At 47.4% G+C, this 14709-nt stretch overlaps 1 protein-coding gene across 1 annotated transcript in view; it reads right to left on the bottom strand.

Annotated features, from left to right (window-relative positions):
- Positions 1-551: 551 nt before the first annotated feature.
- The window catches only part of LOC147666005 (progestin and adipoQ receptor family member 3-like), a 299963-nt gene continuing 285805 nt past the window's right edge, over positions 552-14709 (bottom strand). The window contains exon 6 of the mRNA XM_086949331.1: positions 552-617. Coding sequence (XP_086805457.1) covers positions 552-617 — 66 coding nt within the window. The remainder of the gene's footprint in view (positions 618-14709) is intronic.

Here is a 14709-nt window from a genome sequence, read left to right as displayed (position 1 = left end):
AAAAAAACAGGACTTTTGCAAAATTGTCGCAAAAACCTCCTTAACACAGAATCCTGGACGGCCATAGTACGTCATATATGGTATGGTTACTCCTTTCTTCTGTACTCCGTTAAAATAAGTGGAGGTACTGTGTTATATAAAACTAGAGCCTCTTGCAATTTTCGCCAAGCAAAAAGTTTTAGAGTTTCAAAACATGTTTGTCAGGGATAGTAAATGCAGTTCCTTTACGTCAACGGTGATCCTTGAAGGAGCTGAGCCAAAGGGGGTGGCCCAGCCCGGCCTCAGAAGTACGCGGACATGCCCGCCTTTGGCCCGGGCTTTTCCCGGGCACGCCCGCACGCGAGCCGCGAGCTGGCTAAATGCACCTCCGGGCGCGGGAAAAACTGCTGGCAGCGCCTCCTGGCGCCGTGAATGCTGGAGCTTAAAGTCCCCCCCTCCTCTGTTGCGCTGGTGTTGGCGTTATGGAGTCATCATGTCACATGTCTTGTCCTCCGTTTCCCTATAATCTCTGCCCACTTGTCTTGTTTATCAGAAAGTGGTCTTACTATTAGTCACACCATTATCTCATATAGTTTGTAAACAATTCTCCTGTCACCCAGTATCCGTAAGGCTTGCATCTAACAACAAGAGAAACAAGCATTGGAAATGCAATAGGTCTGAAAGAGCTATTGCCATTGTAAATGGGAGTGTATTTTACCTACTGTGGGAGGAGTAAGGGAGCAGCTGGAGGCTCTTAGAGATTGATCAGCCAAAAGTAGATCAAATCAATCAATCAATCAGTGATACTTATATAGCGCGCTAACTACCCATAGGGTCTCAAGGCGCTGGGGGGGGGGGGGGGGGGGAGGGGTGCCGCTACTGCTCGAACAGCCAGGTCTTCAGCTTCTTCCTGAAGGCGAGGTGGTCTTGGGTCAGGCGCAGGTCGGTCGGGAGGGAGTTCCAGGTCTTGGCGGCCAGGTAGGAGAAGGACCTTCCTCCCGTAGTCGCTCTTCGGATGCGGGGGACGGCGGCGAGGGCGTGGTTGGCTGATCGGAGGTGGCGATTGGGAGCGTAGAAGTTGATTCGGCTGTTGAGGTAGCTCGGACCCTGGTTGTGTAGGGCTTTGTGTGCGTGGGTGAGGAGGCGGAAGGTGATTCTTTTGTTGACGGGGAGCCAGTGGAGGTCTCTCAGATGTCCGGTGATGTGGCTGGTTCGTGGGATGTCGAGGATGAGTCTGGCTGAGGCGTTCTGGATCCGCTGGAGTCTCTTCTGGAGCTTGGCGGTGGTACCGGCGTAGAGGGCGTTGCCGTAGTCCAGTCGGCTGGTGACGAGGGCCTGGGTGACGGTCTTCCTGGTCTCGGAGGGGATCCACCAGAAGATCTTTCGTAGCATGCGTAGGATGTTGAAGCACGCCGAGGAGACGTTGTTGACTTGCCTGGTCATGGAGAGGGAGGAGTCCAGGATGAAGCCCAGGTTGCGTGCATGGTCTGTCGGTTTGGGTGCGGTGCCCAGGGCGGGAGGCCACCAGGAGTCGTCCCAGGCGGAGGGTGAGGAGCCCAGGATGAGGACCTCCGTCTTGTCAGAGTTCAGTTTCAGGCGGCTGGTCGTCATCCACTCGGCTACCTCTTTCATCCCTTCGTGCAGGTTGGCTCTGGCGGAGGCGGGGTCGTTGGTCAGGGAGAGGATCAGCTGGGTGTCGTCGGCGTAGGAGATTATGCTGAGGTTGTGTTTGCGTACGATGGCCGCGAGGGGGCTCATGTAGACGTTGAAGAGGGTGGGGCTCAGAGATGACCCTTGAGGGACGCCGCAGATGACTTCGGAGGCCTCTGACTTGTACAGTGGTAGGCGGACTCTCTGTGTTCTTCCGTCGAGGAAGGAGATGATCCATTCCAGCGCCTTGTCCTGGATTCCGACGTTGCTGAGGCGCTGTACTAGGGTGCGGTGGCAGACAGTGTCGAATGCCGCGGAGAGGTCTAGGAGGATGAGGGCCGCTGTTTCTCCATTGTCCATCAGGGCTCGGATGTCATCGGTGGCGGCGATGAGGGCGGTCTTGGTGCTGTGATTGGCTCGGAAGCCTGACTGTGAGGGGTCGAGGGATCCGTTCGTCTCGAGGAAGGCGGCCATCTGCTTGTTGACGGTCTTCTCGATGACTTTGGCTGGAAACGGGAGGAGCGAGATGGGGCGGTAGTTCTGGAGTTCAGTGGGGTCCGCTGTTGGTTTCTTGAGGAGAGCGCTGAGTTCGGCGTGTTTCCAGCTCTCAGGGAAGGTGGCGGTGTCGAAGGAGGTGTTGATGATGTCCCGCAGGTGGGGTGCGATGACAGCGTCGGCCTTGTTGAAGACGTGGTGAGGGCAGGGGTCGGTCGGTGATCCGGAGTGGATGGAGTTCATAGTGCATATGGTGTCTTCGGTGCTGATCGGGGTCCAGGCGTGGAGGGTGGTGGTGGGGGGTGGTTGTTCGGTCATGGTGTGCGTTGGTTGGTTGTTGAAGCTGTTGTGTATGTCCGCGATCTTGTTGTGGAAGTATGAAGCGAGGGAGTTGCAGAGGTCTTGCGATGGGGTGATGTCGTTGTTTCCTGCGCTGGGGTTGGAGAGCTCTTTCACGATGTTGAAGAGCTCCTTGCAGTTGTGTGCGTTGTTGTCCAACCGGTCCTTGAATGCTGTTTTCTTGGCGGCGCGGATCAGCTGGTGGTGCTTCCGGGTGGCAAGCTTGAGGGAGGTCCTGTTGTCCGGTGTAGGTTCCCTTCTCCAGACTTTCTCGAGGGCTCGGCAGTTCTTCTTGAAAGAGGCAGAGACTATTAGTAATAAATATGTCAGTTGGGGGTGTATCTATTAATTGTAATTTAAATGCGCGAGGGCATAGTGATAAAATCGGGCTTGAGCTGTTTTTAGGCACTTTTGCAATATGTTACACACGGGACCATGAATGCAGGATGAAGGGACTGATGGAGGCTGGGTGCTAATAAAGGAGGGCCCGACACCGCTGGCTCTGCAGCACCGTGGCCTGCGTTGCCCTTAAGTGTAGTACTAAAGTACCCCAGCACCCAAGCCAATTATATACGCAGCGAGCGCCTTCACAGTAATGCTCGTTTTCATAAACGTTGGTCAGAGTCGCGGATTGCCTCGTTGACAAAAGCCACATAAATTAGACAAACGGATATCCAGGTAAGCACACAAGGACACATGTGAACTGAACAGAAAAAGACAAGCATGCACATGCATTAAAAGACATACACACAAACCTATTGATACACATACAATGCTAAACTAAAGCAATAGTTAGTCAGATGAGAGGTCATGCAGACCTTCTTTACAGAGTAATCCCACATCAAAATTAAATTAACATTATAAAGTACACTGGTATTATGGGCGAAAAGGGCAAACAAGCAAAATAAAATTTCAATACAGCGGAATGCCGCAAACATTTGTATATTAAACCAATCAGTGTTGGGAATTAAAACTGCCAGGGCTAGATTTTCCTGGAGGTTAGAGAAGCTATGTGGCCTTTAATTAAGATAGATGACTGCGTATGACAACTCCATGTTTATTGTCCCAGGAGAGCCGCAGAGTCTCATGTGAAGCAGAGGGTTGAGGAGTGTCCGCATTTTGCAGCCCCTTTATTAAAAGTGGTCAGGGAAGGCATTCTACTGAGCTGCGAGGGGGTGCGGAATCAAGGTATGCCAGGGGACAAACTAGGCAGCGGGATGTTTTTAAGTTTAGTATGTATATCTGTGTTAGCTAAAACCCCGAATGTAAAAAAAAAACCTTTATTATACTAAGTGTATATTAAAAGGAAAGCGTCTATGTGTAAAAAGTAAGCACACAGACGGGTGGCTGTGTATGCATGAATGCGTGGGTGCAAGGGTTTTGGTACAGGCTGATCAAAGGGGCACCAACACTAAAAACATGTAACAAAACAAGTGAACTGCCGCAAAAGGTGGCTATATGGGCTAACCTGTGAAACGTGGTAGCCAAGTGAATGTAGGGAGGGAGGAGCGCCTGTGTAGGAGACTGCATACATGGGTGCTGCATGGTCACAGGACATGCCCTGCGCCTACACACTTCGACTGTGCTCGATTTGCACTCCACACGGTACATTATCAGTACAGGGCATTACCACAGACTCTGTGTTGAGTCCTCATGGGCCGTGTCAAGTGTGCCCATAGTACAGTAGACTAGAACACGTAGTGGCGTGCACTGTGATGCACATAGGGTAAGAGCTGGATAGAGTGAGTACAAAGCACAGCCAGAGGGGGGCTCTGTGCAAAAGAGCAGAAAGTTGCGCTTGACAAGCTTGGACCTTGTTTGATGCGCAGATGGCGCAGGCAGAGGGAGCCCTAAATGCACACTAGATGGTGGGCCTGTGCACTCTGCACAGGAGCGGAGGCCACAATCGTGGCCTGTAAGTAGAGCATAAGGAATGACGAACGTGTATTTCATTCAAATCCCATAACATACTTTGGAGGAAGCTGCAGTTTATTATTTCTGTTAAAAGAAAAATTCTCTTCAATCGACATAATGCACCAGCTATGTTAGTTAACTTCAGTTGGAGGATGGTAAGTGTTAATTCAATACTGCCCTGTAAAAGGACTGGCTTGACGTTCAGAGCTGCCGACTTTAGAAATGGATAACCGGTATATAGTCCGGACCTTGGCTTGGTTCAACATCCTGAGGAAAGCAAGCGCCTCTGGATGTGGACAAACTTATTAACAGCTCCTAATCAGAGGGGCTTCTGATGCTGCACATGCCTATGTTTATCCGAGGCGTTTGGATTACTCCAGGCCCCCTGCTCAACATCATGTGATTCTGGGCAAACCCCTTCATCTCCCTGTGCCTATCAAATTGAGTGTGTCCTCGTGTATTATAACTGGTACTCATGTAAAGTGCTCCAGTGCCTTTGGGTTGAGCTTGCGCTATGTAAAACTGTAAATAAAATTACAGTTGAGTCCCTCCCATTACGTTTTTCCACTGCACTGCTGCCTCGTCAGTGGACTGATGTGCGAGACAGACCGAGGAAGGAAGCCACTCTGGGAATAAATCAGTAATGCACAACTGTCCATACAATGCACCAAGCTTGACTGGAGTGACGCATAGGTTCACAAGTGCGGCGAAATATTTATAGTCATTGCAACAGTTATACAGAAGGGTGACTTTACAACATCCCTCATCAACCCCATTAGTGAAAGCAAGACCTCAAGTTTTAGAATGCACCGCAGTGTTGGTTAACAAGTAACAGGGCTGTTGACGGTGTCAGAGAGGACATGGGACCTCCCTGGGGTCCATGTTGGCGTTTCTGACAGCTTAAAGTTGGGGTTGTAAGCCTCCAAAGGCTGCTGCTGTCTCCACCACAGCAATGTGTGGTTATCTGAGTGCGCCGCTTGTGGAAAGAGTTACACATGTGGGTAGTAATTCACACTGCCCACAAGAACTCTCACCTACAAAGGACAGTGGATAGCAACTAGGCTAGTGCTTTCCCCATGCTCCCCCTGGTTCCAGAAGGCAGCAAAGGAAAACAGAAGTAAACAGTGCTAGGAGTCCTTTTTACTTCCTGTAGTGTTCATCCCTTGTCCTTCCTGGGACCCTCAGCAGTACATGGGAGGCTCTAGAGAGGCTAAGGGACGAGTGAGACAGGAAGTAAAACTTTTTAGTGTCACCAGAAGATCAAAGGACACAACATCACTTTTGCGAATTCTGGCCATTTTGGGATTCGCCATCCAGGCAGAAGTCTGTCTGGGGATAGCCTGGACTACACAAAGTCCGTCTGGCAAAACCAAAACTGTGCCCCTAGAAAGATACCCACCAGTAAGCAAAGCAGATCCAAAAATGTCATCGGAAGACACACAAACAAGGCAGTATTTGATTCATTAAAACAAATTAATCTTCCTTTTCACATTGTTAAGGGGGGCTGGAGAGAAGGCAGAAGCCCATGAGAGGGAGTGAAGAGCAGCTGTTCAGAAAGCTGTGAAGGGTGGGAGGTAATGTTCTGGAGACAGAAGGGCGATTAAGTGAACTGGGAGCAGCAGGGAGGACAGAGCGAAAGACAAAGTAGTGCACAGAAGGAAAAGATATGACCCATAGTGAAAAGATTTGTGCAGCAGGGCCAGTCTCCAGGGCGTAACAAAAGGAGGGACTACTAAATGTATTCACCAATGACAATCCAACATTTCTAAAGGACAGTAGGAAGAACCACTGAAAAAGATGGGCTTTTATTGAAGCTTGACTTGAAAAACCTTTATTTCGGTAAAAATTTACCATAAAAGACAATCGTATAAAACAGTACATTTAAGTAATTTATACAATGGGATATAAAATACATAAAAACAATACTGGAGAGGAATCCTCGTATAATAATCACAGATCCGTACTCAGTCTATGTTTTGAGGCATTGCCTTCTCATGGACCAAAGGGCGCCCAGGTACTTGGCCATTGTAAAAACAATATGGTCTGACAGGTCAGTTTTTAGGACTCTGTAAGCGTGCAGACACTTCTTGAACCCCAGGTTTCGACATAAAGGTAGAATCCAGTGCCTACGGATCCCATGGTAAGCTGGACAGAAAAAAAGGATGTGGAGCTCACTTTCATCCGAGTTTCTACAAGCAGGACATGTACTGCTAGGATCATGGTTCCATTTGGTTGTAAAAGTTTTGATGGGGAGAGAGCCGTGTCTCCACTGGAGATATAATTTTCTCAGTACATTGGGATACATTTTGTCTAGAGTAGGTTCCATGTTGTAGTTCACCTTGTGAGAGAAAAAGGACGCTGTCAGGGACCCGGGATGTTGATGGTTGTGAATCAGGGAAAGTTTAGATTCTCGGTAAGACCTGGCTAGATCCTTTTTAGAGAGGGTGTGGCACACGTTCTGGGGATCAGACCACATACTTGAGAGACCTACAGCCCCCAGTTCTAGCTTAATACAGTTAAGCCATTTGATTTTTCCGGCGCCAGGAGTGGCTAGGATCTCCCGTAGTCCTTCCCATGTAACTGGCCAATTCAGGAGTTGTCCATAATCTACGCCAGAAGGCCAGTGGGCGTAGAGCCAGGTCCTCATCAAGCGGGCATAAGCCAAGGTCCATCCTCAACGGGACAAGGGGGGTGCTCAGTGGTAGGCCTACAAGGTTGCGGATAAATCTATTTTCCACCTTCAACAAATTAGATGTGTTTTCGTGGCCCCAGAGTTCTGATCCGTAGATAACAGCCCCCTTGGCCTGGGATTTATAGATCTGTAGTGGGGGGCCGATTGGTCTAACCGGGGATTTGTTGTTTGCCACGAGCTTCATTACGCCTCCCGTCTGCTGAGTCAGTTTCAGTGCCGATTTTTCCAGGTGAGTACTCCAGGTAAATTTATCGTTCAAAACAATCCCCAGGTATTCGAAGGTATTTACCCTTTCCAGCTTGATGTGTGAGATGCTTGGACGAAAGTGGAATTTCTGTGGAGGGTTGAAGACCATGAATTTAGTCTTTGTAGCATTAATTTCTAATCCATGGGTCTCACAGAAGTCCACAAAGCCATCAAGGGTGCTCTGGATACCTTTTGCCGACTTGGCTAAAAGCAGTGTGTCGTCGGCGAACATAATGGCTGATACCCTCTCGGAGGCCAGTTTCGGTGCATCAGAGTTGGTTACGCCCGCTAAGTGGGCGATTACCCCGTTGACGTAGAGGCAAAACAGGGTTGGTGCAAGCACACAACCCTGCCTTACCCCCCTGCCAACGGGGAACTTCTCAGACAGTTCTCCCATCCTACCGCATCTAACCTGGGCGTAATTACTAGTGTGGAGGCGTATTATCATTTTCAAGAGACCTTCAGGGACCCCCAGATTGTCGAGAACCTCCCACAGCTTATTCCTCGGTACCAGGTCGAACGCTGCCCTTAGGTCCACAAATACGGTATAGAGGCTGCCACCCTCCAGTTGTACTGTTTTCCAATGAATCATGGCGAGACGAAAGACCTGGTCCACTGTGGAGACCTTCTCCCTAAAGCCTGCTTGAAAAGGGCTCAGGATGTTAAAGTCCCTGATCCACTCATGTAGGCGGTTTAGCAAGAGCTTGGAAAAGAGTTTCTGGGAAACATCGATTAGGCTTATAGGCCTATAGTTTGCAGGAAGGAGGGGAGATCCCTTTTTGAAAATTGGCACAATTTCTGCCCCTGGCCAAGTGGAAGGGATTGGCATACCCTTCAAAATAGAGTTAAATAGTACCCCTAGGTAGGGAGCCCAGACATTAGGTTCATGCTTGTAAAGATCGCCTGGGAGCCTATCTAGGCCCGGCGCCTTACCAGCAGACAGGGAGGAAATTGCCAGGGTGATTTCTTCTAAGGTGAAGCCCTCGATGTCAGTTGGCCTGTTTATTGAAGCACATATCCGAGATACTACATGTCTCTTCGAAACAGTGCATGCGTTGCCTAGGCGAGACCTAAAAATGGTCACACAGTTCCTCTTAGTCCACCATAACCTCATGAAAGGTATCAAGGGTCCCCATGTAGTACAGATCTTCAGTTTTATCAAACAAGTGCCTTTTCTGCAAAGACATTTCAACTCTTGACAGCATTTGGCAATCCTGTCAAGACGGCCCAATTATCGCTCAGGTAACAAAAGTGCTGTGCTTTTATCACGAGTCAGATAGTGATCCGAGAAATATTTAGCAGTGTTAATTAGCTTAGGGACAGGGCTGTGTTTTTCTGATTAACATCCTCAATACGGTATGTGGGTGTATCATGATAGTCAGTAACTGAGTCTACTGTGATTGAGGTACAGCGATCCACTTAGCCACGGAGTGTAGTTGTGGCAAAGGCCATGTGCCGTGGAGCTAGGGTGCAGCGGAGGTTGGGCGCATGTCCTGGATGCAGCTCAAGCCCTGCACCCAGCCTTACGCCACACTAGGCCAAAGAATGTGTGCTGCGTGGGTAGGCGCCTCCCAACTCCACACCGCGCATGCTCATCAGCCGTATGCAGTGGGGAGATGTGCATCTGTGGGATTTGGGTGCTGGGCCTGACCTTCATTCAGGCCCAGTGCCCAATCCCATGCAGCACACGGCCAAAGGCAGTGCGACGCGAGAGTTTGGGTGCCGAACACACAGCGAAGGACACCCAACTTCACGTTAAAAAACCCCAAAGAAATTCACTGAAAAAACAAGGATTACAGTGACAGTTTTCAAAGGAACATGGTGAAGGCGCAAGTTATAGTTACTTTAGTGCACAAGTTATAGTAGCTTACGATAACAATAACGGGTGAATTTCAATGGTTTTGCCAGTTTAAAATAGATGTTTCAACTCACACTTTCACCTAACTATAAAGTTCCTTTAGCCATTGTTTTTTCACTTAACCTTTGGATGGATGGATGGATATATATATATCTCCAAACAGTATTCTCCCAACAGTCTCTAGCACTCCAGCCGGTAATGCCCAGAGAAAAGGGAAACGGACACCAAGTTTCGTGGTTTTAGCAGGTCTTGATTTATTCAGCCATCGTCAGATGCGTTTCGGATACCTGAGTATCATATATATATATATATATATATATATATATATATATATATATATATATATATATATATATATATATATATATATATATATATATATATATATATATATATATATATATATTCACAGAAAAAACCATAGGTTTTACACACGTTATAGTTAGGAAGTAGCATTTAAAAAAACTATGAAATTCACTGAAAAAACCATAGGTTTGACACATGTTATAGTTAGCTGAAAATTTTACTGATATAAAACCAATGAAAATGAGTGATGTCACTGACCATGTCATGAGTGATGTAATATGTGACGTCATCAGCAGTGCATTGCACGCGCAAGTTATAGTGAGTCCAACTAACTATAACGTGGAATTTCATTGGTTTTATATCAGTAAAATTTCCAGCTAACTATAACATGTGTCAAACCTATGGTTTTTTCAGTGAATTTCATAGGTTTTTTAAATGCTACTTCCTAACTATAACGTGTGTAAAACCTATGGTTTTTTCTGTGAATTTCATTGGTTTTTAAAATGCTAATTCAGAAATATGTCGTGTATGCAACCTATACTTTTGTCAATAAAGTTCTGGCAATATTTTTTTCGAAAACAAGCCGTTTTCTTCACTGTTCAAGTTGCATAGAGACTCCTTGTAAAGCGATACAGAATTCGAAAGTCTGTACCTTGCCTTTTTTTGAACGCATTAAAATTTGTCTGTAAATAAAAATAGCCTTACTAAACTTTTGTGCGCGACCCGGTGTGCGCACTCTCGGCAACAGTTGTCAATAAAATGGATATCGCATGTCCAGGCTTTCGTGCGCGACCGAGTGCGCGCACCTGCCTATATATTTCGTGAAAACTTTGCAATTTGAACTTATTGAATTTCTTCATACACCCCTCAAAGAACTTATAGTACGTCAAAGAGACTGTACCTAGACTTCTTTTTTATTCTTATGAAACTTTTCAGTAAATGGAGCCGAATGTCTTTTTAAACTTTCGTGCGTTACCGGATGTACACACCTTGGTATTTTTTTTAGAAATATAAAACGTTTCATACTTTAACAATTGTCTGCTTAAATCCAGCTCAGAAGATATACAAAATCAGGATGGTAGTTGGTTCAACCCGGACCGTTTATTAGAGGTAGATCGTCCGACTCCACCGGAGGACACCCCTAATAAAAAGGACATATATATAAAATGCGGACTAGCCGCTGTATCGTGCTAGCAAACTATAACATATAAATCGTTAGAAGAAACAAAAGGAATCGAGCAAAATCAGTAGGCCACTGATGGGATCTCTTTTTGACCTCGCTAAAATAGAAAAATTAGGAACAACCCCTCATGAGAAATATGAAACTAGTGAGAGGAACCGAGCTCGATGCCATGATGGCTGCAAGACAGCTCGGCTCCGCCGCCCACCCCACCCAAAATAACGACAAACACTATGCAAATATTATAAATATATACAACACACCAGCAAAGTAACAGGGTAAAACGTTTTATTAAATAACTATTTACATGGCAGCCTGCTGCAACATGAAAACAACACTTTCAATTGGTTCTTAATAGTTTCAATTCTGGAATTTACACGCAGCACTCCACCCACTTCCCTCACTATCTTTTCTACTCTCAAGAGAGAACAACGTCCTACATCTTTCGGAAGACTTTGGTGAAATGCTACCGTATCTCATTCATCTTCCGAATCTGACCAAAATGATCGACTACCTTTAATAAGAAAAAATAAATCTTTCATCTGGCAATTTTTCACTTATCCTGAAGATCAAAAGAAAGTGAATGCACCAAAAGTAACCTGCACGATATGTGACTTGGTTCTCTCAAGAAGAAATCCAGCAAAAAAATATTCCTTTTCCATACATACCATGGTGCGGCATGTCAAACAAGTGCACCCTGTGCAATTTGCAGAGGCAACGACAAGAGCCCTGGCCACGCTATTACCATTAGAGGTGGCCAGCACATCTTCTGATCGACGACCTGTATCTCCATCGAGTGCAGAGATGGACTTGAGATATTTAACTATATATGGTCTATAACCTATGGTTTTTTCAGTGATTTTTCAAGGTTTTGTAAATGCTAATTCCTAACTATATATGGTCTATAACCTATGGTTTTTTCAGTGAATTTCTTTGGTTTTTTAATAGCAAATATCAAAAGCTTTTTTGTGGAAAATTACTAAAATTAGGTATACATAAGCGGCGTTCATTTATGTTCACCACAGCCACTGTTAAAAGTAAAGTGAAAGTCGCGAAACAGTGGCCACGCCATCTAGTCCCTTTTAGGCCCCATCATGCACGTAAGTAACAGCCATTTTCTGTGTCATGGCCTCTCTGCCCACTGCCAATAGCCTATGATTGTTCGAAATTGGTTCTCTTTGGGTCATTCTCTGTTCACAAATAAGCACAAAGTCGCAATACTCTGTTTAGTTTTTGCAGATAGTGAAGGATAGGTAGTGCACACTTTTGTCCCCTTTGTAACCCGTCATGCCTATCTCTGCTCCGTTTGTTGGTAGTTGGTTCAACCCGGACCGTTTATTAGAGGTAGATCGTCCGACTCCACCGGAGGACCCCCCTAATAAAAAGGACATATATATAAAATGCGGACTATCCGCTGTATCAGGCTAGCAAACTATAACATATAAATCGTTAGAAAAAACATGAAACTAGTGAGAGGAACCGAGCTCGACGCCATGATGGCTGCAAGACAGCTCGGCTCCGCCGCCCACCCCGCCCAAAATAACGACAAACACTATGCAAATATTATAAATATATACAACACACCAGCAAAGTAACAGGGTAAAACGTTTTATTAAATAACTATTTACATGGCAGCCTGCTGCAACATGAAAACAACACTTCTAATTGCTTCTTAGTAGTTTCAATTCTGGAATTGAACACCCAGTACATCCAGAGGTGATGTCCGACAAGTTGTGTGGGGGGATGCCTTGCTAATGCCGCCACCCCCACCACCTTCTGTAGGAAGGACTCTGGATATGCTTGGTCCCTGAGAGGCTTCGATGTCCCTGCCTTGCACAAATGTCATAAGTTCTGGATGTTGAGTGCCATACTTCAGGGTCCAAGAAACGGCGTGGGGTGCACTAGAAAGGAGAGGCGGCGCGAACGAGCCTCTCCCACCTCCCCAGGTGGAGGTTTCTTAGCTACACCCCAGCGCTTCACTCGACAAGCTGAGTTGCGCCCGCTCCTGCAGCACATTGCCTCGCTCGGCCAGCTAAATTACGCCTGCTCTTGCTATTACAGCGTCTCACCCGCCATCCAGCTGAATTGCACCCACTCTTGCTTGCCGGTGAGAACAACTGATCTGAAGAACGGCTGCCTGCGGTGCCTCCCTGAGCCGCTTGACGGAGGCCCCCGAGGGGCGGTGTGGTGGCACGGACTCGGAGGGGGCGCTTGGCTCCTGCCCCCTCCCCAAGTCTTGTTCCCCTGGTATGGCCTGAGATCGCCCCCGACATAGGCGGCTGGCTCCCGGGGTCAGGCGGAACTTGTTGCCTTTTGATGCCTCTTCCATTCTGGACCTTGTCCCACAATCCGTTTGACCTGAAGACACGTCCTGCGGTGCCCTGGTCCGACCATCACATATACCTGCGCCAGGAGACGGCGTGGGGTGCACTGGAAGGGAGAGGCGGCGCGAACGAGCCTCTCCCACCTCCCCAGGTGGAGGTTTCTTAGCTACACCCCAGCGCTTCACTCGGCCAGCTGAGTTGCGCCTGCTCCTGCGGCACAGTGCCTCCCTCGGCCAGCTGAATTACGTCTGCTCTTGCTATTACAGCGTCTCACCCGCCATCCGGCTGAATTGCACCCACTCTTGCGATACAGCGACAGGCGGCTGCCACGGAGCTCAGGAAATGGCGGTCGGCTCCACAGACTTGGGCCTGGCCTGCAAGGATGGCTCTGGGCAACCCTGGAACTCGGACGCTTGACTGCTACGGCATGGGCCCCATTCCCAAAAGCGTCCCCTCAGCCTTGAAGATTCTACAAGAGTCACCGAGGCCCCCGACTCCTGCAGACTTCCGGTGGGGAGCGACTGCCATGATTGCTCGCGGAATGGCCACGACGTAGCCACGGGGTGCTCTCATGCTGACGCCAGCTTCAGTCTGAAACATCCAGAAACACTGCAGACTACCAATTCGATCAGTTCCGGTGGAGCCCCAACGACGTATCGCGTTGTTGCGTAATGCGTCATATGACGCGCCGCGTTAGCGCACCCGGTAGTGCTCCGGTGCGCGAGGCGCGAAGCGCAGCTTCCCGGAAGCAATCCGGGGCGCGGCGCGGAGCGCGTAACGTAAGCATTTACATTTCAGTTGGTTCTCCCTCACAATATTTTCAATGTCACATAAAAGTCACCCATCACCCACTGCCATCTCTGGCTGTTTCCATGGTAACACCTCATTCTGCACCTGGCTGAAGGCACAGGTCAAAAGTTCATATCTCAACGTTCTACAGTAAAGTAACAACACTGTTTTCCCTCCAGAAACACCTGCCTATCCACAGCTCTGTTACATGTCATTTTTTTCACACCCAATAGTACTTTTCGTTTAACAGAAAAATTAACCTGTTCAATCTCCACTTGTTACAATCAACCAATCATTTTTATTTTTTAAACCACACCCAGCCTCTTCCATTTTCTTTATTTAGAATTTCAACTTCTAACTACCATTCCACTTCCAGAACCGATCGGAGGACGACTACAAATCCCTTGAAAATGAAGGTCTGGCTAATAGGACACAGTTATATTCACTGAAGTGAAAAATATGCAGTAAGCAGACGAATTTGCAACCTCAGCTTACCAAATGTACACATAACATGGATTTCCAAAAGAGGATTGAAATGTCACCAATTGATTCCATTGGTGAAAACTTTTATGCATCTCCCAGAACCAGACCTTATAATTGTGCACTGTGGTGGGAACGATCTAGGCACAATCACTGGGGTAGGTCTGGAAATGCTTCTAAAAGACACCTTTCGACAATTGATGACACTTTTTCCTCGATCTGCCTTGGTATATTCCAATATATGCCAAAGACAGAAATAGAATTGGTCCAATCACCATTGTGCACAATTTGAGAAAGCAAGGAGACATGTAAATAAATCTGTTTCTGCGTTCCTCAGAGATTATAGCATGGGTTCTATTTACCACAACAACTTGCGATACCACATGCAAGACGTCTATAGGAGAGACGGTGTTCATTTCACGAATGAGGGAAACAGAATCTTCCTCTGCAACATCAG

This window comes from Lissotriton vulgaris, unplaced genomic scaffold, assembly GCF_964263255.1.
Source record: "Lissotriton vulgaris unplaced genomic scaffold, aLisVul1.2 SCAFFOLD_554, whole genome shotgun sequence".
Lineage (NCBI taxonomy): Eukaryota > Metazoa > Chordata > Amphibia > Caudata > Salamandridae > Lissotriton > Lissotriton vulgaris.
This window is presented reverse-complemented; position numbering and strand designations above follow the sequence as displayed.